Source organism: Perca flavescens, chromosome 12 (genome assembly GCF_004354835.1).
Source record: "Perca flavescens isolate YP-PL-M2 chromosome 12, PFLA_1.0, whole genome shotgun sequence".
NCBI classification, from domain to species: domain Eukaryota; kingdom Metazoa; phylum Chordata; class Actinopteri; order Perciformes; family Percidae; genus Perca; species Perca flavescens.
The window spans coordinates 9,148,483-9,173,056 of record NC_041342.1 but is presented as its reverse complement, the minus strand read 5'-3'; the positions used below and the strand labels follow the sequence as shown (position 1 = coordinate 9,173,056).

Sequence of the window (24,574 nt, the reverse complement as noted above, 5' to 3'; positions counted from 1 at the left end):
TGGAAGTGGTAGTGAAATCAGCGGAACCGTGGTCTTTTCTGGTCAGGATGGACAATGGGGCAGTGATGTGTCGCAATAGGAAACACCTACAGGCTCTCCCTACTGACCAACAGCATCAGTCAGAAGGAAGCCCTGCACATCCGGAGGACAGTCCATGCCCTGGGCATGGACTGTGACATGCTGATTGAGATGATTGCTTTCCACTGCTTCCACTGATTTGTTTGAGTTGGCATTCAAGCATTCAAGGTGGCAGTCAATAAAATGTCATTTGAATACCTTAAGGGACGTTTTCAGACTTCTGTCATCTGCATCCCTAACCCTTAATTTAGCTAAATGTGATTTTGGGAAAGGTACTGTTCTCTATCTTGGTCAGCAGTTTGGTTGGGGACAAGTGCGTCCTGCATATGCAAAGGTTAAGGCCATTGCTGCATTTCCCGTACCTACTACCAGGAAAGAGCTGCGTCAGTTCCTGGGGATGGTCGGCTACTATCGACATTTCTGCAAAAACTTTTCTTCTGTAGCAGCGCCACTGACGGATCTAACCAGTCCCTCAAGGCCTTTCGTTTGGTCAAGGGAGTGCCAACGTTCTTTTGAGAGCCTTAAAGGTATGCTGTGTTGCACTCCTGTCTTCATGCTTGAAGTTGATGCCAGTGCGGTTGGAGCAGGGGTGTTCTCCTGCAAGAGGACAACCATGGCATTGACCATCCTTTGAGTTACTTTTCATGTAAGTTTAACTCAAATATTCCACCAATGAAAAAGAAGCGCTTGCATTGTTGTACGCATTACAACATTTTGAGGTTTATCTTGGATCAAGCATTAAGCCCATTAAGGTCTTCACAGATCATAATCCTCTTGTGTTCCTCTCCAGGGGAAAGCAGGTTTAGTGAAAACTCTGAGTTTCATTCATTCAGTCTGTATCAGGCGCATTTTAGCAGTTTGTTATCTGCATGAATAAAAAAACAGTGTTGGTTTATTAACCACGTTAGGCAAACTATAAAATGTTTTTGTTTCGAACATGGCATTTCCTTGTGTTGACGATCCCGTTGATGAAGAAGCTCTATTACTTAAACGTACGTCGGGAGATTATATTGAGGCCCCGACTATAGATGCATTTTCATTTCCAGATAACTTCCTATTAGAGCGGTATCGTTTTATCAGTTATGTAGCCTGTATAACCTTATCTGTCCTCATATCACTAACGTCACCCATCGTGGACATGCTCTGCACATTATTTGTGTCGCATTATGTTTTTTTTTGCAAATGGCAGTTTTCTTTACAACATTGTTGATGCGGAGCATGTTAGTAAAGCCACTGTATACAGAGCAGTCAGAAAAGTGTGCCTCGCTCTGAAACGTGTTTTAAACGTTTGTGTAGAGTTCCCTGGACACAAACCAGTAAAAGACATTAAAAATAAATTAATTATTGCAAATCATAATTCTGTTAATGATGGTGCTGCAACATCAGAATGGGATTAGTAGTAGTTTACTTTTTCGCCCACAGGATTGCACCTAAATGATATTATAGGTGCCTACTACCTTTGCAGTTTTCACCAGTAATATTATAGGTTACTTGTGATTAAATATGAAATGAATACACTATATTAGAGCTTATGCATATTGTATCGAGCAGCAATTTTCTCCCACACGAATTCTCCCTATTTTACAGCAGCCGCAGTGTTGTTTTTTTAAAACTAAATACATGTTATCAGACCCATATATCAGCTTATACACAGTCTCCATTTGTTTTAATTTTGACAGAGTAGGTCTCAAAATGCTCTACATGCGATCTGTTGCTGATTTTAATAAACAATACACACTGTAGATGATCCGTAATCTGAACGGATTTAGTCTGACTCTCTGACTTCTAAACGCAACTACCAGCCACACAACATGTGGTTTGTACAGAATAAGCCTTTAAATAGCAGTTAAAATCCCTCCAATTCTAAATAAAAGAAAGTTTATATAAAATGTCATCATGTTGAGTTGATTCTAAACCAATCAGCTGTTAGATCAGCTGAGAGGCTGGTGTTTCCCAGCATGCCCTGGGTCCGCCTGGGTCTTGCAGTCGGTGAAAAGCAACTGTGCGCTGCCTGCGTCTCAGAACTGCGGCCGCCTTGATCTCGTGAGGTTATTGTTGCCCACATGTGAATGACGTCAGAGCAAGTCGGGATCAAGTTGGATACAAATCTAACCGGCATGCATTGGGCGGCGATCGCCAGGTGATCGATTCTGCGCAGACCTGGCTCATCTCGAACAAGCCTATTCTCTCTTGCTTTGCGCTGCTGGCTGGTTGCCAGTCTTCCTGTCCTTTAAGCTGTGGCTGTTGTTTGGTAATTAAACTGTAGAGCCATCGTCTTATACACAACCCTCTCTCCGTTGGTAGCTGATCAGGAACCCATAAACATATATGCAGGAACCTACAGGCGGGTCTTCCAGCTCCGGTGTTTCATTAGTGCTAGACTGACTCGCAGCCTCATCCGTCAAATGTTCCGCATCTGTGGCCAGACCTTCAGACACTTGGCCATTCTAACCGACGAGCTCACGTTAGCTTGTTAGTAGCATGGTGCGAGACGATTTGTTTTCTTTTCAGACAAACTTTTATTTTTGCCTGAGCTTGCTCAATGGATCTATGATTAACGATAAATGGATTTATGATAAAATACCATGTTGTGCCATTGTTATTTTTATAGCCTACATCCATGTGTTGCGCACCATGTTGTCCGTGCACATACCACGGTCAAGAGCGTAAAGAAAAACACTGACGTAACTAGTACCTGTACTATCTTACATCCAAGTCACACAGAGTAAATTGTCACAAACACACACAAAACATTTATTTATGACTTTACGGTATTTATTTCATCCTACGAAAGGATAATAAATAATTTAAGACCTTTGTAAATGAAATTTAATACTTTGTGAACAAAATTTAAGACTTTTAAGGCCTTATTTTTAGAATATTGAAAACCTTCAGTATTGTGCTGTAGTCTCCAGGCAGCAGCTCTCAGCCATCAGGACTATTTTGGAGAGCTGAGCCAACTTTCACACTTTAGTCACTTTTTTAGTTAGAGTATCTCTAATGGAATCTAACGCTGCATGCTTGGGGCCAGATCAACAAGAAATGCCCCTCTTTTCCTCCCAACCATTGTCTAGCTGCACTGGATGAGACTCTCAAACTGTGATGATAAGGATTACATATATTTATGCCTTTTTACAGTAGTGATGAGAATGATCATGAATTCCTTGTTGCTCGTGAATTGAGTCTTAAAACTGGAAAGCAAAGGCAGGGGGAAAAGAACACACAAACACGTAAAATGTAAACCTGCGTTTTAATTTATCTCCATACAAACAACTGCCAAAAAAACAAACAAAATGTCATGTAACATAACTGATAACCGTATGTGCACTGTATCACCAGCAACAGCCAAGATAATAGGTGCATTCAGCAATCAAGCCACAAAATACATGAACAATAAAAACGGCTCTTAAAATGCCTTAAAAACCAAAGAGAGACTTTACAGAGACAAAATTAAAGGTTATTTTTATTTCAGATCCCAGTCATAAGAGATGTTATGATGTTAATGTTATGGTAGTAGAAACCATACTGTACAAATAGATGTTACATATAGCTCATTCTCGATTTGTCACAAAAGTCATTGTAAACACATATATTTCAGACAAGCCTAAACCTTGCTCCAGACTAACTGCTCTCATGAAATTAATAACCCAGGTTTAATTTCAAACCTGCCAATTATACTCTCTCACCTTCTCTGTTCTCCCCTGACACATTTCATCAAACCAGTGCTGTTCCAATCCTTTGTTTCTCTTTCTCCAACAACTAACTTTTTTCCTCTCTAAACTCTGACTTGAGTAAAGCATGTTAGTATCTCTGCTTAAAACTGAATAACACCCACACTCCAGGAAAAGAACACAAACACGTAAAATGTAAACCTGCTTTTTAATTTATCTCCATACAAACAAGTGCCAAAAAAACAAACAAAATGTCATGTGCACTGTATCACCAGCAACAGCCAAGATGATAGGTGCATTCAGCAATCAAGCCACAAAATACATGAACAATAAAAAACGGCTCTTAAAATGCCTTATAAACCAAAGAGAGACTTTACAGAGACAAAATTAAAGGTTATTTTTATTTCAGATCCCAGTCATAAGAGATGTTATGATGTTAATGTTATGTTGTGGTAGTAGAAACCATACTGTACAAATAGATGTTACATATAGCTCATTCTTGATTTGTCACAAAAGTCATTGTAAACACATATTTCAGACAAGCCTAAACCTTGCTCCAGACTAACTGCTCTCATGAAATTAATAACCCAGGTTTAATTTCAAACCTGCCAATAATACTCTCTCACCTTCTCTTCCCTGTTCTCCCCTGACACATTTCATCAAACCAGTGCTGTTCCAATCCTTTGTTTCTTTCTCCAACAACCTTTTTTCCTCTCTAAAATGAGACTTGAGTAAAGCATGTTAGTATCTCTGCTTAAAACTGAATAACACCCACACTCCTGCAAAAGAACGGAAAGTTCACACCAAAATCACCTACGTCTTATTTATGAGGTACATGTGTTTGCGCCCACCATAGGCCTTCCTCAGGGATTAGCATAGGGAAAATCCAAACATGAGCAAGTATTCAGGCTGAAAATAGCACTGCATTAAAAAAATGATAAGATGAAATACTGTATGTTCATTTGAAGGCCTTAACACTACATAATACCATAAGACAGGATTTTATGTCTGCAGGAAGTTATTGGGATGCTAATCATTGTCTGTAGCAACAACAATGAGTTTAACCGTACAACTTCGAAACTGTTGTTGTTGGATGGTGTCATACATTAAAATGCATTTGCTGGAGTGGGTCTAATGCAGTTTTGAGATAATGTATATCTCTGCATGAGATATATATATATATATATATATATATATATACTGTGTATATATTGTATATGTTGACTCATTTCACCTACTACAATACCTGTTAGCCCAAGTGATCTTCTACCAGTTTCAATAGCACAGCACCATTTGCGAAGCCACACAACGGCAGACACTGAATCACTGACTACAGTTAGGCATTAACAGTTCACCATGCACTTCCACTACAGTGGCAACAATTTCAAGTGAGGATGTCTGTTCATCAAGTCTGCACATTTCATGTCAAAGAAAAACAATCCAATTACATTTTCTTAATGACTTTTCATTTTATTCTTTCTTTGAAAGGTCATTTCCTGCTGATAAGTCACTGCAAAATGGAAACCATTTTTGATGGCAAACTGTCAACTGGGAATTCTCAGACCCTCAAACTGCAAAATGAAAATCTCATACCGTAAATGTTTAGATTTCAAACATCTAAGGAAACCAAGATTTGCAAAAAGCTCCAATACACCACATTTTTCATTAAAATTATCTATGTATTATGTGTTGTATGGTATTTAAGACCTCCTAAAAAATGACTTTACATTGTATACTAGAGGGCCACCATGCCTTAAAGAACAATGTAATGCTCTGTTTACATATTAAAAAAAATCATATCAATATTTTACATTATGCTACTTCAGTTCCATGAATTTTAGAGACACCTATATAAAATAACTGATTTTCCACCGTCTGTTGAGTTAATCTCACTCTCATAAGGATGGGACACTGAATATCTACTAATAACTCTGTGGTTTCTATATCCTGATGGTATGGTAAGACAATTAAAAGCTAGTAAGTGGATTCCTATACTGAACATGGGGTCCATATGCCAGCCTTCATCTGTGTTATTATTAAACAAAAAAAGATGAAGCTATTTTCCTGTAGATAGTAGACAGCACTAAATTCCCAGTGACGGAATGAAGAAGACACATGTCAGTGGTGTTTCTGATGGAGTTTCAGTGGGATCCTGGAAAAGAATAGGATTGGAGCTTTTTATTAAGTTATTACTCTACAAATGCACCATAGGCACCACACTGCAGCCTTGTTGGGACTGAGTTTGCAAAAAGATTTTACACACTGACTTTAACTTCTAGAATCCATTCCCAACTCTGAATTCTGTCTGAATATGCACACTTTATACAATATTTTACTCCGACATCCAAATTAGCAAAACTAAACCAGCCAATGCATGCACCACATATAACAAAAACAAGTTAAGCTAAATCCAGTAATCAGGGTGGAAACTGATTTAAGACAATTTTTTCTTTTCCCAAAGTAAACTAAATTAAGATTTCAAATAATCTTAACCATTTATCCAATATATCCAATAATATATTTGACACAGCATCAAGCCTGTTACTGTTAGTAGTGGCTGATTTCAAAGGGCAAGTACGTTAGTTTGAAAGCACTATTCACATATCAGCATCTTTAAATAAATTAAAAACATCTGAAAACATAATAAAGAACACAGAACACAATGGTAAAAAAAAGATTTTGTTTTTAAACACAAAATAAAAGCTAATCTCGCTCTTGGCTTCTACAAACGTTATTTTTCATAAACCTACAGGTTAGTTGATTTCTTAGATGAGTTGTACATTTAAAATGCTGATGATGAGACAGCATCATAGCTGTGCAGTTATCTGAAAATAATGATGAAGTGATCAAGATCATCCAACCCATGCAAACATTTGATCTAAATGTGGGTGATAAACCCCCTCAATACTCTAATCTACAGAATTTAAATGTATTAACTAAGAAGTCAATTGCAATTAATAACCCGTTAATAAATCTGGTTAAAGGTATACCTGACTGTACACTGTATGAATTATAATCCTATCACAGTAATGCTTTATTTTTCAAGTCTGTCCCCATAAAATAAAGTGTATCAACCATCAATATGTAGACATTTTGGCTTGTTGTTGTAACATACAGAATATTAAACAATAACTGAAAATGAATCATTACGCAGGCCATTGTTACACAGAACAGGTATCATGACTAAATCAATTGATAATAATACTTCAAATAGTAGACACAGACTGTTTTTAGCTTTAGTGCGTAACTTTTTGATATTATTGAATGTCTGTTACATTCAAGCCATTGCCAAATGAGTTGCTACAAAGCTAATTAAGACTATCAGCTCCACACAACTCTCTGTATTTCCCAGTATGGATATGTTCAGAAGATTGTGTCGTCCGGTGACTTTCTCCTTGGCTACTAGCAACTGCGTGGAGGAGGGCTGGGGGTGCGTGCGCGATCACGGAAGGCTGTATCATGTGGACACGCCGACAGTGTTGTTGTCATTACTTAGAATTCCTCATGGGGGAGACAGAAACTACGCACTATAGCTTAATCAACAACAGTTAATGTCAATCATTGTTCATCTTAATCAGCAAAGAAATCATTGAATTGGTATTTTCACATCAACATGTGAATAAATAATAAATATATATTATCAACACCATGGCTCTGTTGTTTTGTGGCATATAAGCAAACACTTTAATTTTATTCTTCCAAGGACTGATTGTCACTAATATTGTTAGTATGGAAGATTCCTTGGATGGTCCGCGTGTCCACCATAAGTGTTGGCAGTAGTTAAAATGTTTAATACTGCATGACAAACACTGTGTGTAACAAAGGCTCAAACTTAAATTTGGTGACAGACTATATAGTGACGGACAACATAAGAGAAATCGTTATCATCAACTTAATATCAATTTATGGTATTTACTTAACAAGGGAGTCATTTACTGCTAGTTTAGCAATTAACAGAATACAGAAATATGCTGATTAAAATGGAACAAAATTTATATTTCTAAAACCTTAACCTTTCCCAGAAATTCATACAACCTAGTCAGCATAAAGTGAACTGTGGCCCTGTGGTTCTGAGCAGAGGAGTTGCATATTCCAATATATAGTATGCAATATAAAATATTGTTTAACCAAAAAAGAATATCAGTAATGTGTTGTACATTGATCACGTTTTTTTTTATAGTGGTACACCACTACTATTAGTGGTACACTAATCTCAAACCTGGTAGTTTACAATACAACACAGGCATTTAACAATAAAAATTCATAATTTTAGTTGTGTTTATTTTCCACTGTGTTTCTCTTTGCCTAACCACCTTGTGATGACTTATTTCAGACATACCATGTCTGTGTGTATACAAGTACACCCACTCCTTAACAGTGGTCAGTGACTTTGTTCACATCCACAAAATATTCCTACTTACATAGCTAAAACAATAACTCTCTGATGTCCTCCCAGCTCTCTGCTAATGTTATGCCACCTGGCTGTAATTACTACTTAATGAATTAGAGTTATTCACGAAATGATAATCTTAAATTAGAATGTGCTACGTAAATGCGTGATTTCACCATGAAACTATCCTCAACAGTCCAAGTAGTTCCACTAAAACTACTACCTTTCAATAGGAAGTACTAGTTTGTAAGTGGCATTAAAGTGCTCATATTATGTTAATTTTCCTGTTCATAATTGTATTTAGAGGTTATATCAGAAAAGGTTTACATGGTTTAATTTTGAAAAGGGAAAAATTATTATTAACAATAATGTGGCTCGGGAAAGGGAAGTTTGGGGTCCCCTGCTGGAGCTGCTCCCCCCGCGACCTGACACCGGATAAGCAGATGAAGATGGATTGATGGATACACATTGCTGCAGCTCCTCTTTTCACCCTGTGTGTTGAGCTCTCCGTTTTAGCTACCAAGTGAGGCATCACACTTCTATTCCATCTTTGTTGGGAGTCGCACATGCGCAGTGACTAGGTAAGGACTACTACCCAGTCAGAAGCAGAGTATGAGGGCGTGCCACGCGAGCATTATAACGTGTGTTACAAAGTGACGCACGTTCGTCACGGAAGTAAAGGCTGGACTACAATAGAGCTGTTTAGAGCAGTTTGTGAACAGTGTTTTCTGTTGGAGATGGTAATTCCCTTTGGGGTGGAGTTTGGGATTTTTCACTTTGTAAACCTATAACGTGCACAAAAAAGATATATAACACAATAAAGGAAAGGGAAAAAGCCAAAAAGCATAATATGAGCACTTTAACATTATGCTTTTATAACAGTGTTATACGCTGAGGCAGTTTTGTAGGTTTTTTTAGTACACTTGCTTTTAAAAGTGTATTCTTATTCACTTACTCAGTAACTCGTCACAATAATTGTTGAAATGTTTTTACCACTAGCTTGAAATTTTACACAGCTAAGCTTCTAAACATGTTCAAACAGTGAGCTAGGAGGTTACACATTATGAAATCAGGGAGTCTATCTAAATCTTCTAAATTGGGTTTTGTCAAATACAATCCTATATGGTATATACTGTTATCATACTCCATGCTCTATCATTAGGATAGATGAGTCAATGTAAAATTAAGAACAATAGTAATCAGGACTGTGGGAACATAAATGGAAATATCGTAACATAAATTAATAGTTCAGCAAGTATCAGTGAAGGCCATGTCAAAAGGAATCTTTCAACCATTCATTCATTAATTGCAAGTAGGAAATACACTATGGAATAACACTGTTTGCAAAATTGCAATGAACCATTTTAAAACTATTAGGCTGTGGTTATGTTTTACAAATGCTATAAACTCCTATGATTGTCTTATCACCTCAGGTATACACCTGATGTGGTGTGTAAACGGCAGGCACTGAGACCCACAGAAAACAGATATGAACAGATCGATACACAGACTGATAGAAATAGAGCCACTCTCCCAGGACATGGCAGAGGGAGAATCAGCCAAGCGCTTTACATTCCCGCATGGGCCCTTCTCACCCACCAGCACGTCACTCTGTAAAATAGTAAGGCAGCTGTTGGCATCCATCAGCTTAAAGTGCATCTCTAAACATATCCAGTCCACCACCCACCCACCCATATCCACACTCACACACACACACACACACACACGCAAATAGTTTTGTGTGGATTGTTTTGTAAAAAACAAAAGTTGAGTATAAGCCGCAAAATTCAACAAAAGTTCCTCCGTCATTGCAAAAATGTGCATGCTTACTCGAAGCTGAACATACTTTCTCACTGTAATAAACACATGCAGCAGATGACAGCAGATAGACATTGACTAAATAATAAAGGCCCCAGGGAATAGTGCAAACACAGTGCACTACAACTCAAAATTGGCTTTCTGATTACCACAACCTGCAAATGTGTTCTAAATATTGTAATTGTAATAAGTATAAGTGGCCGATCTTATGGTAGTTTAATAGAATGAAAGCATGGCATATTACCAACTTTGACAATAATTACATTTCCATTACTAATCAACATTGTAAAGGCTCTCTCTGTTTTTCTGGTTGATCATTTAAATTGGGAAAAATGATCTTCAACTCAGCTGGATGACGCACAAACCTTTTATTGAACCCTTTCAAAACTCCCAAATTTGCTGAACAGTTGGATGAAAATGGACAGACAGACAGACAAGCACGCACATTGCAGGCATTTATAGGTAGTATAGATGCCAGGCCTCACTCACATTCACTGAACTCTTCCAGTTATTTCTAAACCTGATAGAGAATCCATACTTGTGGCTCCCATTTCCAACCAACAGCTTTCACACACCTAAGTGGAGTCACAAATCATCATTGCCAGTTCAATCAAGTCAAGTCAAATCATTCAGTCCATCCAGAGAGAGGGGGTGGGGTGGGGTGGTTTCATATTTCTCTCTCTCTCTGCTTTTCCCCTCTCTCTCCTCCATGTGTTTCCCCCCACTTCTTCTCCACCTTCATGCGTCTATTTTCAGTCCTCCGTTTTGCTCGTGTCTGCCGTTCTGAGGGGTGCCATTTTTGGCCATTTGGCTGATGGAGAGTTAGCGACTTGGGCAACTAGTTTGGATGAGTCCCCTGCAGCGTCAGAAGAGTTGAGGATTAGGGATGGATGTTACACAGTATATTATGTAGAATAAACAGTGACATAATTCTTTAGATTAAAAGATCTGGATTGTAAAATAAATACGAAACTCCTATGTAGTTGACTCATGTGCACAGATATACAGTAGGTAAGGGATGGAGATGAAAGTGCAACTGCAAACTTCTCACATTATTTACCTCAACTACAGAAAGAACCAGGCCTTTCTATGAAACAGGCTTATATTAAAAGGGAGGCCTTGTACTCAGTCAGTTAACTAAATCCCTCTCCAAAAGAGCAATTGTCCAATTATATCTTAACTACTGTAACTAGGTACGGCCTGCCAAGCTTTGGATTTCTCTGCATGCTGAAGTGATGTAGTAAATAAGAGCAATACTCAGCAGTCTTTTTTTCTGTTCTTTCCAAAACCAAACATACAAGAGCAAAAGGGTAAGGGCATTTATACACTCATTTGCTCTGGTCCGAAACAGTTGATGAGTTTGTAAATTTGGAGCATTTTCCCCTTGTTTTGTTTTGTTTCACACAGAGAAAAATCCACGAAACAAAATGCATCACTACAAACCACGCAAGAACGTTCACTTCGCTTATTGGCCAGATGTGTCTGGTATGCTCCCACGAGCAAGAAAGTCAGGCTGTACTCTTGAACCCATTTTTCATGCATGGTATTCAACGTATTTATTGCTGTATGCACAACACTGACTGCTGCTGTGTAAGAAAGCTGTGGACTGTGTAGGGAGGAGGTCAGGCTGGATAGGTTAGTCGTTAAATCTTAACCATAATCTTTTTCCTAAACTTAACCGTTGTCCCTGCATGACACTCACTTTTTGTTGGCTGAACTCAACTGCCACAGCCCCTGAAAGGACCATCATCTCGCGGTGCCCTGTACTCGGCTCAAAGTAACCTTTTGTCAATTAAAATCAACTACCAACGGCCGCTGATACAACCGACATCTCACGGAGCTCTGTTTTTGTACAATATCATACAAACCCATTCATGAGAATGCATTGAGAAAGTAAATACAGAAAGAAGGTCCTGTGTGGACTAGTGCATATTTCTTGCATCTCCATCTCCAGTTCATTTCATTTAAATTTTTTTTTTTTCAAACACGGTTTTGGGAGCAGTGTTACTACATCTGCGCTGATCACCAAGACTTCGCTCTGCTCTGGTAACGTCTGTCTCCAACTTTAGTGAAGGTGAGCTTGACCGCAGTCTATTTTTGTGAGAGAAACATTGCAAGCTTTACAGTTTTGTTGCTCTGCCGAATCACAGATTGCATAGCACACCTGACTACAAGAGCTGTTTAGCTCAGACTTGCAGAATACACATTGTTTGGCTCGTTCGAGGTCGGATCACGTTCTGACCACAAACGAACTGCACTTGAGTTCGTCTGAAAGCGTACTCAGACCACCTTTTCAAGGAGGTCTTGGTATGCTCGTTTAGTCTGCTTTTGGTGCACATCCGAGTGTGATTGCTGCATTCACGTCTGCCTTAGTCTGGATCAACAACAGTTCACTTACTCAGATGTCTATTAACTCTGATTGTTTTGGGAACAACAATAAAGTTACACACTGAAAATGGCAGTTTTTGAAGAAAATTTGGATCGTGCAACAAGGCAGGCCTTCTTTGTTCTTTTGGGGAATGATTTAGAAAGTGTCATGGTTGTGGTTTTCAGTTATTATATTTCCTGTTTTATTTTGTTAACTCATGCCCTGTGTTTAATTGGTTCTGATTGATTACTTCCTGCTTCACTGTTATTTGTTCTGTTTTGTTTTCCTATATTCCTATATTCATTCTGTATGTTTTGTATGGTTTTCTTCCTTGGATTGGCTTGTTCCCTGTTTACCTGTTGTTTCATGCATTTGGGTCCGGAACTCTTTTCCTGCTTCAGCACTCGTGACACAAAGAAATGTTTACAGCATTTACTATCTAACTGGGACATTTTGGGACCAATTGGTGGGGATTTGCTACGGACAAAATAAACACAGCGATACACTGGTAAGAGCAAATTATGTTTAACTATGTATCTAGCTAATTTATAGCCTATATCTCACTTTACTGTATTGTGTAAACAGTTAACTTTATTTAATATTGTATGTGGTGTTTTCTTTTGCGGGTGCAGATGTTCCACCAAAGCAAGGTCCTTCCTGAGTCTTTTATTTAGCAGATCCATTGTCTTTGCGACAGGAGCTTAGCGCCACACCCAAGACAATTGTGATTTGTTTAAAGAAATGAAAACAACCCAGAGTGTTTTTTCTCCTATCTAGGAATGCATCTGTGGTGTAGCCAGACCTTACTCCACAGCGCTGTGGAGATAGGCTTGGCAATGTGAGAATACACCTGCCCAAACGAACCCCACCAAGGGGAAAAAACTAACTAGTGTGATTCAACCGAACTAAATGAGGAAAGTCTCCTAAGAAATGGATTCAACAAAATAATTAGTCTGTTAATCTGTTCTAACGTAAACTGCAAACATCAGCATGTTAAATAGCTTACTATTTATCAATTAAGCATTATGTCAAATGTCAAGCGTTAAAATATCATAACATTTGTGTGGTTACGGGTATGCTAAAATCCCCTTTCACAACTAGCACATGCAGTGTGTAGTATTTCTCCACGGTATCGAGACCAAACAGATCAGTTAGCCTTAAACTTTTTCTCAAAGTCTTTTCTCTTGTGACATTAAAAGCGAAACACACTATTAGAAATTAGAAAGTATGTAAGCAAAGCAGTCCAACAGTGAAATAACTGATTTTAAATTATTCCTTTCATACTAATAACACACTATCTAGATAGACTTAGTGAAGGGTCAAATAATACAGAAATAAAAATAACTGACAACTGTCAACAAGGTACAGGGTCAGGAAATAACTATTAAGAATGATCTTGACATCGTAGAGAGGAATGAGAAGTTGTTCTAAGATCATTTCTGGTTCAGGGCTCCTGGAGCATCAACTAATCACTGGAGCTGGTTCGTTTTTTTAAAGGTCCAATGACATGGTGCTCTTTGGATGCTTTTATAGGCCTTAGTGGTCCCCTAATACAGTATCTGAAGTCTCTTTCCCGAAATTCAGCCTTGTTGCAGAATTATAGCCACTAGAGCCAGTCCCACAATGAGCTTTCCTTAGTATGTGCTATTTCTGTGTCTGTAGCTATTGAGGAGGAGAGAGGGGGGGCTTATGACTTCATAAGGAGCAAGATTCCAGATTGGCCCATTTGAGCTTTCATTTTCTCAAAGGCAGAGCAGGATACCCAGGGCTCGATTTACACCTATCGCCATTTCTAGCCACTGGGGGACCATAGGCAGGCTGGGGGAACTCATATTAATGTTGAAAAACCTCATAAAGTGAAATTTTCATGCCATGCCATGTTTAAAATACATCCTCAGTAATCACCTCACAAGTGGAGACAGCACTAAGTACATGTGGTCACACCTGGCACTAGAATGTGTCTCCATGTGTATTCTGTCCCTGATGCGTGTGGCATCTAAGCAGAAACTGACAGATAGCTAACAACAGGATTCAGAGAAAGGGTTAGAACACGGGAACACGTGAATGAATTTTCATCGCAAATAGCCACATGCTACAACAAGAAGCTACATTAACTGCTTTGACATAAGAAATACTTTCAAAAAAAAAAAAAAAAAAAAAGATGGCCCACATACACAGAGCTAGGCTATCTTTAGCTCAGATGTTGTGGATAAAGCCAGTTCTGCAGTTCTGCTTAAGCTGCCTACACATGATCAGCAGTAAAACCCCAAGGTGTGCAAACACTTCAAAGGCAAAGCGCGTGTATACGTCATCTGTCCTTCTGGCTACCTCACATACATTTGTTATCTTATTGGTTGCACATTGAAAGGTCAGCGGCAACAAGGTCAAAGTTGAAATAATTTGAACTGGCAATTTCGAGTGGTGTGCCAAACCAGGGGTAGTGCTTCATCCTAGTTGTCTCCACCACTCTCCTCATAGGAAAACAATGGCACAGTCAGCGCAGATCAGTTTTACCGCTGCTCACAGTTAAAATAAGCGGTGCTTAATGTGGACATATTTTCATACACACTGCTAAAAGAATGTGGCCCAAACCCCCAAATGTGGTCTGAGTGATCAGATCTCAGTGCGTACTTAATGCGTCCTGGGTGCATTTACACCTAAGCAGTCCACTTGTGATCGAATCTCTCAGGGCGGATTACCAGGTCTAAACAGGACCAGAGTGCCAGAGCAGCAGGAATGAGATATAAAGCTGGCAATTTACCAGCAAAGGCTTTGCAAATGAATAAGTATCAGTGGTTATTGTATCTCTCAGACAGGGAAGTCATTGAATACAATAGAAAGTGTTTTTATCAGCAAAAATGAAATGGCCTGAAATGGAGGAAGCAGCATGTTAATATACTGTACAGAGATGAGATATACATAGACACTGCCAATTCCGAACTGAAAGGAAAACTGCTTCAACAATTCTATTTTTACAGCCCAAAGGCTTTTGTTTAGGCTTTTTTATTTAACGCATATCTTATCATATTTTAGTAAGAAGCTCTGCTAACATAACACTTCTTTAACAGAAATACAGTTTTTTATCCAGACATTATTTCCTGTAATTTCTGTTAATAAATCAATTAAAGTTAACACTTGCTGCACAGATATTTTACATTAAAAAAGGACAATGTAAAAACCTAAAGCTGCATGTATTTTCCGATTAGACCACACTGTAATTTACAGAGACTCAACAATTCCCCTTAAGAGCAAGCAGTTGGTGCGACAGTGAAGAGGAAAGATTTCCTTTTAACAGGCAGAAACCTCAGACAGAACCTGGTTCTAACTAATACATACATACATACATTCGAAAAAAGATTAGCTAAAAAGTTCAAACATGCGCTTGATTTAAATTTTTTTTTTTATTATGCTCATGACCCTGTGCCATTTATACTAAGTAACCACCAAGTTATGACAAGCAGATACTTTTTGGGAACTAAATAGTTCATACACATTCTTACCTGATTTCAGATTTGGTCAGGTGAGGAAATGGACAAAAATGATTGCTAGACCTACGTTCAACAGCATCACTAGAGCCACCAAGATAGAGTTCGGGCCCTGTGAAAACACAAGACAAGTATCTTTTGTATTATGTGTTCTGAATGTAGTCCTGCTACTTTTTCTATTGGAATTCTTTGGAAAATTTGAGCTTGAATTCGATCAATAGTTTCAAATTTAACATGCGCAAGTTTTGGTTTCCGTAGCGGCCACCAGAGGTGTATAAAGTACTAGAGACCCATACTTGAGTAAAAGTACAAGGGCTCAATCAAAAAAGTGACTTGAGTAGAAGTAGAAGTGCTCTTTAAGCACCACACTAAAGTGGAAGTATTAAAGTATTCAACATTTTTTGTACTTAAGTATTGCAAGTAGTTTATTTTAAAATGTACTACTCAAGTACTGCAAGTAAAAGTATTGTGTTATTTAGTTATTAAAGAAAGCAGTCAAAAGTTTGAATATCATATATTATGTCAAATGTTTAGCCAAGGCTGTAGCCAAAGGAATTAACAAATATTAAATATATTATATTAAAAATAACACATATTAATAAATACTGAAATAAAATGTACAATTATCACACTGTGCAAGTAAAATGAACATCCTCTCCAGCACAATAACGATTAAAGCCCCCAAAAATGTATCACACACTAGCTAGTAACGTGATGTACAGGAAAGTTAGTAAGCTAGCAAAATACAGATAAACTAGCAGCTTCACATCACAGGGTCAAACGGTTAACATTCAGGACTCACTGCAGACTGAAACAACTCAGAAATAGCTTAATCTGTTGTAACAGTAACTAAATAGAATGAGTACAAACTTACATCGTCTCTGACTTCTGAATGGGCAACCTTAATGCAAAGAAACACGACACGATCTCGGGGATTTAACGTTACGGTAATTAACGTACGTAACTAACATACACACACTGTAACCTACACAGTCTCCGTAGCGTGAGGAATTCACAACAGTAACGAGTGCAGCACATAAAAAATGTATCGGAGTAAAAGTATTAAACTCATCGAAAATATGTACTCAAGTAAAAGTGGAAGTAGGAGAAAAAAATAATACTCCAGTAGAGTAAAGATACAGCCTTTTAGTACTTAAGTAGAGTAGTGAAGTAGTTCTACTTCGTTACTATACAGCTCTGGCGGCCACTGTACTTTCAGGCGCTTGTTGTGTTGCAGCCACAGAGCACAGTAGGCGCCGCTATAGTGTAGCTATATTTTACGTTGAAAAAGCCTGGTAAAACTGTAAATCACCATAAAAAAACCCAGATTAAACAAAAATCTTTAAAATTGGTCCAGTATTAAGTGTGATCGTCCAACGAGAACCGAGATGCAATGTAACCTGATGGGACAATTGTACACCCTCCATTTTTATCAACTAAAAGTGATTGTTTTTGCCACTGACAGGCTCAGATTGTTATTAAAAGTGTCTAACAACATTATTTAACGACACAAGGTGACTTCTTGTCCAAAGACAGCGGTGTGGAGTGTGGAACGTGAGTCAGGTAAAAGACCCGTAGTTTGTTGTGTTGGAGTACAGAAATTATAGGCTTGTGTTATCTAAAAGATTTTTCAGTACTGTGGCTCAAAATTTAGGCTAAATGATTTCAACAATGTGGATGAGGTAATTTTAATTTGATGACATTCACGGATGAAGAGAGAGGCATCAGGTGAAGAAGGGTGAAGCAGCGGCTGGATGCTGCTTCCGTGGGTGCTGTGCCCCTATCCGCCCAAAGAATAAGTTGTCAGGAGTGGGACCTGTTGCTTACAATGCTGTGTCACCACGTCAGAGGATTTCCCCCATCTAATCAACAGGGCTGTGCTAGATAAATGAGCAAATACAAACCATTTTTTTTATTAAAAATCTTTTAGAAAAAACAAAACCACGGATGTATAGCCTACTGACCGCAAAAACACTCCGAAGACTGCCCCTCTGTCTCTTTCTCTCTCTCTCTCTCTCTCTCACTCGCTTGGTATACTCTGGCTTAAATAAATACGGGCAGCCATCGAATTATAATGACCTCATCCACATTATCGAAATCATTTAAAAAATTACTCTTTAACTGTATGTATGATCCCCATAAGCACCTGATAAGCTTTTATAAACTCAGTCTACTAACCCAATCCAACAAAGTTGCTCAATGGCTGGTAAACATAGTCTGGCATCTAGAAACAACCTATATTGTGGGTAAATAAAATAGTTTAGCACAAAAACACAATGTGATGTGTGAAAAGATAAGAGTGGACTGTGTATTTCTGCTGTTCAGAAAGAGCATCAGAGTGGTGTCTTTCTCTAGATAAATGATCTAGCTGATCGCATCATGTTATATTTTTTTAGCTAGCAGCTATCTTGTCAGATATTGAACAGTAGGAATAATCCAGTCAAACCTTTAAGCACATCATATAATTGTTTTAAGCTTATCATCTTAAAAGTCCTGTCAGTTTTTGAAGCTAACATTAGGAGAGGCAGCTAAAGTGCACAGTTAACATGTTGGAGACTGCTGGCATTAACATTACCAAGGTTGTGGGATTGTTACATTCCCCCTAGGGCTCAGCAAATTGCACATCAATGCACTCAAAACTGCAAGTTAGAATCAAAATCAAACATGTAATGGTAACTTTATTTAACTTACCGATTCCTCCTCTACAATTTCAGGGGCTATTTCCACACTAGCTTTCTTGGTTTCTGCTAGGCTCTTTGGTTTGGTTGATTCCTGCCGTTTTGGCTTGGGAGGTTCTGGTGCTTTGGTGTCCTCTTTAGATGGGACTGGGGAAGGGCTAGGGGTGGGCAGGGATTTTAGTGCTGGTGTCCAAATCTGTTTGGCAGGTGGCGGCAAGCGTGCAAGGCTTAATGGGTGAAGGTCATCCTCCCCACCAGTTGGTTCTTCAGGTGGCGGAATCTTGACATCTGCCTTGACATAGTAACCGTGATACTGGGAGTGAATCTGCCCATTGCTGGGGTAACTGCTGACTGTCATGGTAACATCTGGTTTGACTGCTGGAGGGTCCTCCTGTTGCCTCACTTCCTGTCTGAAAGAAAGTTTTGATGCTGTTTTTGAAATGCCTGCCGAGAAGAAGAAAGAAAAAGAGAAATAGCTAACCAAAGAACCAGCACATACAGTATATTGGTTGGGGACGGTTGTGGCAAAGAAGGTAGTTAAGTGTGTGCATGTGTCCATTGCATCCAAGGAACCATTGCATTTTTACACTTTGTTTCATTTTATAATGCAAACCAGAGCAACAGGAAAGAACAAACAGCCAGATGTTTCACTTAATAATATCCACACTAACAAAGTGACCGTGACAAAAGTAACAATTACCTGATAATGAAGTAACTATTCCGCACTTTTATAGATGCCTGGTTTCTGAGTCAGTTACTTACACTGGTTGCTGCAGTAATCACAGTTGACCACCATTTGGGGTTTGTTAGTGCTCCTTTGTACAAAGTATTACTGGAGTTTAACATTATAAATAGGGTGACCATAGTTCAATCCTTGCCGCTTGATGGAATTGATATTGCGTTGGGAAACAATTTGGTAGGTACACAGGTTTGTGTAACACCTTGGAAAATTCAACACCTTGGCTTTTGCAGAAAGAACACCCCTAGGTGTTCAAGGCCTGTGTGGTGACCTGTGTGGGAAATGGCGCCCTCTTGATTGTCGTGCGGATGAGCTTTGGGCCATTAGGACTCAAATTGTGTTGCCTGAGAGTCCTGTGTTTAGCCCATGAAACTATGGTAATATTATCAATGGGCAGGTCTTCAAACTGTGTGTTGACCAATTAGTGCCAGTGTTCACAATGATATTCAACCTGTCACTGGCTCATTCTGTCTTACCCACGTGCTTCAAGAAATCCATGTGTTGACCAACTAGCGCCAACTAGCTCCAACTAGCGCCAACTAGCGCCAGTCAACTGCCATCCCAACCAATCAAAGGAAGACACCATAGAACACTTCCTCCACACCACCCTGTCTTATCTGCAAAAGAAGGGAACCTATGTGAGATTGCTGTTCATTGACTACAGTTCAGCATTTAACACCATAGTTCCCTCCAGGCTCCTCACAAAGCTCAAGGACCTGGGATTTAACACCTCACTGTGCATGTGGATCCTTAAATCCTGTCAGGAAGACCCCAGGTGGTGAGGGTGGGCGGACACACCTCTTCCACCCTCATCTTTAACACTAGAGCAACCCATGAGCCACATGCTGTACTCCCTGTACACAAACACGTCTGTGTAGCCAAGAAGTGGGGAAGGAACTACGCCTCCGTTAATATCAACAAGTCCTAAACGGAAAGGGTGACAGCTTCAAGTACTTTTGTGGCCACATAATCAAGGTTCTGACCTGGGCACTGAATACTGACTCAGTGGTGAGAAAAGCAAGACAGAGACTGTTTCACACCTAAGGAAAATTTCGGGTATCCCCTTAAATACTAAGCAATTTCTACTCCTGCATCATCAGAGCATTCTGCCCGAAACAGCACCGAACAGGACCACAAGGCCCTGCAGAGAGTGGTTTGATCGCCTGAACACATAATAGGGAGTGCCTATTATAGGCAAAATAAAATACATTGGGCAGTTCCCTGACTAAAGGATATGTCCACCAGGTGTGTGAAAAAGGCTAGGAGAATCATAAACCACCCGGCTAATCTCTGATGAGGTTATATCAGAGGAGCTTCTACCCTCAGGTCACTAGGTAGAAGCCTCCCCACACACACACACACACAGTATGATGAATCATGCACAAGTGGAAGCAGTTAAAGGAGCTAATAGGATTACATTTCACTGGAATTTTACCCTGTACAATTTCATGTGACAAATACAAATTTATTGATTAATGTGTTTGTAGTGTGAAGGGGCTACACTTAGCATTTCATTGTGCAACCCTGGGTAAAATGATAAATAAATTAACCTTGTAACCTTGATGACTGTTAATTGCGGATTAATGACTTTTCATTACAAAGACATGCTGGTCAGTTAAAAAATAACCCAAGTTGTATACCTGCTGTCAAAGACTCAGCTGTTGTGGTTTTGTTCTCTTTCCCAGGAGTGACGGCAGCATCAACTTTACTGTTAAAAAAGGTCTTTTTAACAACAGTGGGTGAAGGAGTGGGGCTGGGATCTGGGCTCTGAGATGGAGACTGGTTGGGTGTTGTGCCTTTCCGGTAGAAATGAGGGCTCCCTGATGAAGACTTCTCCTTTTTCTCCTCCACAGGAACCTCCTTTACCTCTACTGGCTCATTATACTTCTGCCGTATGTAGTCAGGGCCTGAAATAACATAAAAGTTATAAAAGCTTGTATGCACACAGAAAAATGACCAAAGCAAACAGGGTAATAGCCCATTGCACAGGAAAATTGTGTGCACACAACTGCGGTAAGTACAGTTGTTCAAAGTTGAATTGGAAAGTACTGTATGTCTGTAAATAGTTCACCTGCATTATCTTTTCCAAATATATTTGGGTGTCTGCAGAATTATTTACCTATCCGATCATCTAACTGTTCATGTATATTGACCTGCTGAACTTAAATTGTATCATTACTGACAGGGTTGATGGCCAAAACTATTAAATAAGACCCATTTTGTATACACTGGAATTTTCCTTGAAGACATTTTTTTGGGAACGATTATTCAGTCGATGAGTGCAAGGACAATAATCAACGTCTCATCCTGCTGCGTATTGACTGTTCAAGAAGGAAGAGCAAGCTTATCTGTCCTCTCTGCCGCAGTCATGGCAATGCCAGTAAAGTGGTTGCAAGTGTGGTTACACTTTTTAAAACTCCATGCGGACAATATATATTACAATATATTATAATGGTGAGGCAAAAGCGGTCACAGTTAGCTTACACTTCCTCTGATACAGGCATGGACAAGCATGTTCTCTATGCCCTGGTATAGGCAGGCTGGAGATTGTAGGCACGACAATGTTCTCTATGCCCCACAGACTGACAGGCTGGAGGTTGTAAGGCAAGGCAACTTTATTTCTATATCACATTTCAACCACAAGGCAATTTACACATAAAACATTAAAGAGCAGTTAAGGAGATTGAAAATAACAAAAAGTGAAATGTTCTAAATAAATTACAAAATATTCTAAGTAAATAGGATAAATAGGTTTGGAATTATTTTTACAACTAAAATAAATGTTTTGTTTGAACGGAATTTCAGGTACCGGAAAAATTGTGAACAGTATCATATGCACCATGTTTTATTCTGTAAATCGGGACTGCTGTTATTGATATTTTTAGGACTATAACCACTGCTTTAATCAACATTTATTCAAAAGATGTTATCATTGACATACAATGGCCTAAATAACCCAATTTGACTGATTACGTTGAGTATGCCTCAAATGTGCAAACCTTCTGTGTTTTTGTTTAGTTGTTTTATTTTTATTTATTTATTTAATTAATTAATTTATTTTTTTGTCTTGGTTGTTTATTTTAAGGGGTTACGGGTGGGTTAAAACGAGGGCTTTGTTATTTACTCAGTAGCTGTATTCCTGTTTGTTGTATGTGCCCCGAGGAAATTTAATAAAGATATGTTTAAAAAAAAAAGAAAATTAAAAAAGATGTTATTATGGTTTTTATTTCTTTCTTTTAATGTTAAGTCAGTCTTATTACCAGGGAAGCTGCATTGCTCTGTTGTTTATTGATCTTTTTAAAAGTACGCCACATTAATCAACATTTATTCACAAGTTATCATGGTTCATTCCATTTTAAATTTCTGCCGCCTGCCTGTCAACTGAGCAATCTGAATCATATACAATACATACTACAAATACATAAAACAGTATTTTTTATTATCTTTAATGTATAAATCCTAACATACAACATGTGACAAATACATCAAGTGTACGTATATTATGTATTTTTTATTTCTTACTTGCTGATCGGTAATTACTACGTCACTTCCTGAGAATCCCGCTGGGTTGGGGACACGTTACCATGGTGCATAACTTACTGGAAAAACTGAGCAACTTGCCCCACGGTTGCTAGTGGATAAAATCACTCAATAAATATGAATATTGAAGCGTTAAAGAGCTGCCTTCTCACTGTCCGATTCTCTGATATGAATGACCGCATTGCATTGTGGGATATAGGCTATGAATGCGCTCTGCATCTCCATGTTCTGTCTTACAGCATACAGCATATAGTTATATTTCACTGGTAATAAGACCGAAATAATATTAAAATAAAGAAATAAAAACCATAATAACATCTAGTCAATAAATGTTGATTAAAGCAGCGTTTATAGTGGTAAAAATACCAATGACAGCAAAGCGATACAGCTTATCTGCTGCAGTCCCGACTGACAGAAAAGAAACGTGGTGCAGCCACAAAACATGCTTCCAATTGAAATACATTTCTTTAAAAACGTGCTGAGTGTCACATAAACGGGGAAAATCGTGTCACTGTGCATGAATCAATAGATTCCATTTCATGACTATTTCACAGACTGCCATGAGACTGGGTTGCCACATTTTGCTAATCCACAACCTATCTAACTTAGTCAGCAGTGATACTAGCAGAAGCGGTAGCAATCGCAATGCATGTCCATGAATGTGGGGGGCAGAGCTTCTGAAGGCGGGTTGTATTTGTTTGGCACTAAAGTTCAATATCAACAATCTTTATGCAGCAGGTAGCAATAGAATACAATTTGTACACTAGTAGATTGAGTGATATCCTGCTCCTTTGGTTAAGTCCCCAGATGAGTCACCATCACCTGCTTCTATCATGTCAGTATTAGGGATGTTAATGATTAACCTTGTAACCTTTAACTGACAATTGATAGTATTAATCAGTCAAAGTTCAGTTAAACAGATAAAAACAATATTATTAAGACAAAAAGAACAGATTAAGAGACAAATTTATATAACACATTTATAATTCATTATAATCTTCTTATAGTGCTCTATATTTTTATGAAGCATTATGAATATTCATGATACTTCATAAAAATAATCATAACACATAAAACATTTTACATTGACTTATAGGTTGAGTATCATAATACTTTTTTTGTGATGAACTTTTTTTTATTTGCACCTTTTATTCGTGAACCGTCCGATGCGCAGCCGAAGGCCATTAGAACGTTGTTCTCTTCACCAGGAATTAGGAAGAACCTTAGATACGACTTGCCTCCCTTAGCAACCGGAGATATTTATATAGTCCGCTCAGCTGATAGAACCCTTCAGTTTAGCTACGAGCAAGATCCAAAGTCAATAACATTGTGTACAGTTGGCAATCAGTAAAAATATTTTGACAGTATGTTGAACAACAAGACAAGCTAGCTATCCAGCCATGTCATTGTTCCCAAAACAATATAACGACTTTTACGAAGAATTTGATCCGCGATGTGTAATGTTAGTCGGCTGCAGGCAGCGGCGCAGCCTGAAGCAGCGGCGCAGCCTGAAGCAGCGAGCTGAACAGTGAACGGGATGTGAGATAACGTTATTCGCTGTGAAACAAAGTCAGTCCAGAGGGCCAGTAGAACTTACTTCTTGCAGCCTGTGTGTTTTAGCGCCATCCTGTGGTGTTCAGAGGACGATTTGGAAATAATAAATCCACATTTCCTTTATGATTTAATGTAGCGCATTCATTTAGAACAGTAAACAGTCAGTTTCACCGAACTCATTTAGTAGGTGTCCTCTATCACTTTTTAATGGACACCCTGCAGCCAATCAGAATCGAGTATTCACCCAGACCAT

The 24,574-nt window shown here is 38.7% G+C and overlaps 1 protein-coding gene and 1 long non-coding RNA gene across 2 annotated transcripts in view; both read right to left on the bottom strand.

Moving 5' to 3' along the window:
- Positions 1-3,308: 3,308 nt before the first annotated feature.
- On the bottom strand, positions 3,309-7,051 carry LOC114565117 (uncharacterized). Its single transcript, XR_003693880.1, has 2 exons — positions 4,355-7,051; positions 3,309-3,743 (listed from the first exon to the last, which is right to left on the bottom strand). It is a non-coding gene; the product is annotated as an uncharacterized LOC114565117 (long non-coding RNA).
- A 2,031-nt stretch (positions 7,052-9,082) lies between these two features.
- The window catches only part of LOC114564922 (junctophilin-1), a 125,957-nt gene continuing 110,465 nt past the window's right edge, over positions 9,083-24,574 (bottom strand). Inside the window, exons 4-7 of the mRNA XM_028592601.1 lie at positions 20,868-21,134; positions 18,502-18,932; positions 15,826-15,922; positions 9,083-10,813 (exon numbers count right to left, since the gene is read on the bottom strand). Coding sequence (XP_028448402.1) covers positions 15,842-15,922; positions 18,502-18,932; positions 20,868-21,134 — 779 coding nt within the window. The 3' untranslated portion in view covers positions 9,083-10,813; positions 15,826-15,841. The remainder of the gene's footprint in view (positions 10,814-15,825; positions 15,923-18,501; positions 18,933-20,867; positions 21,135-24,574) is intronic.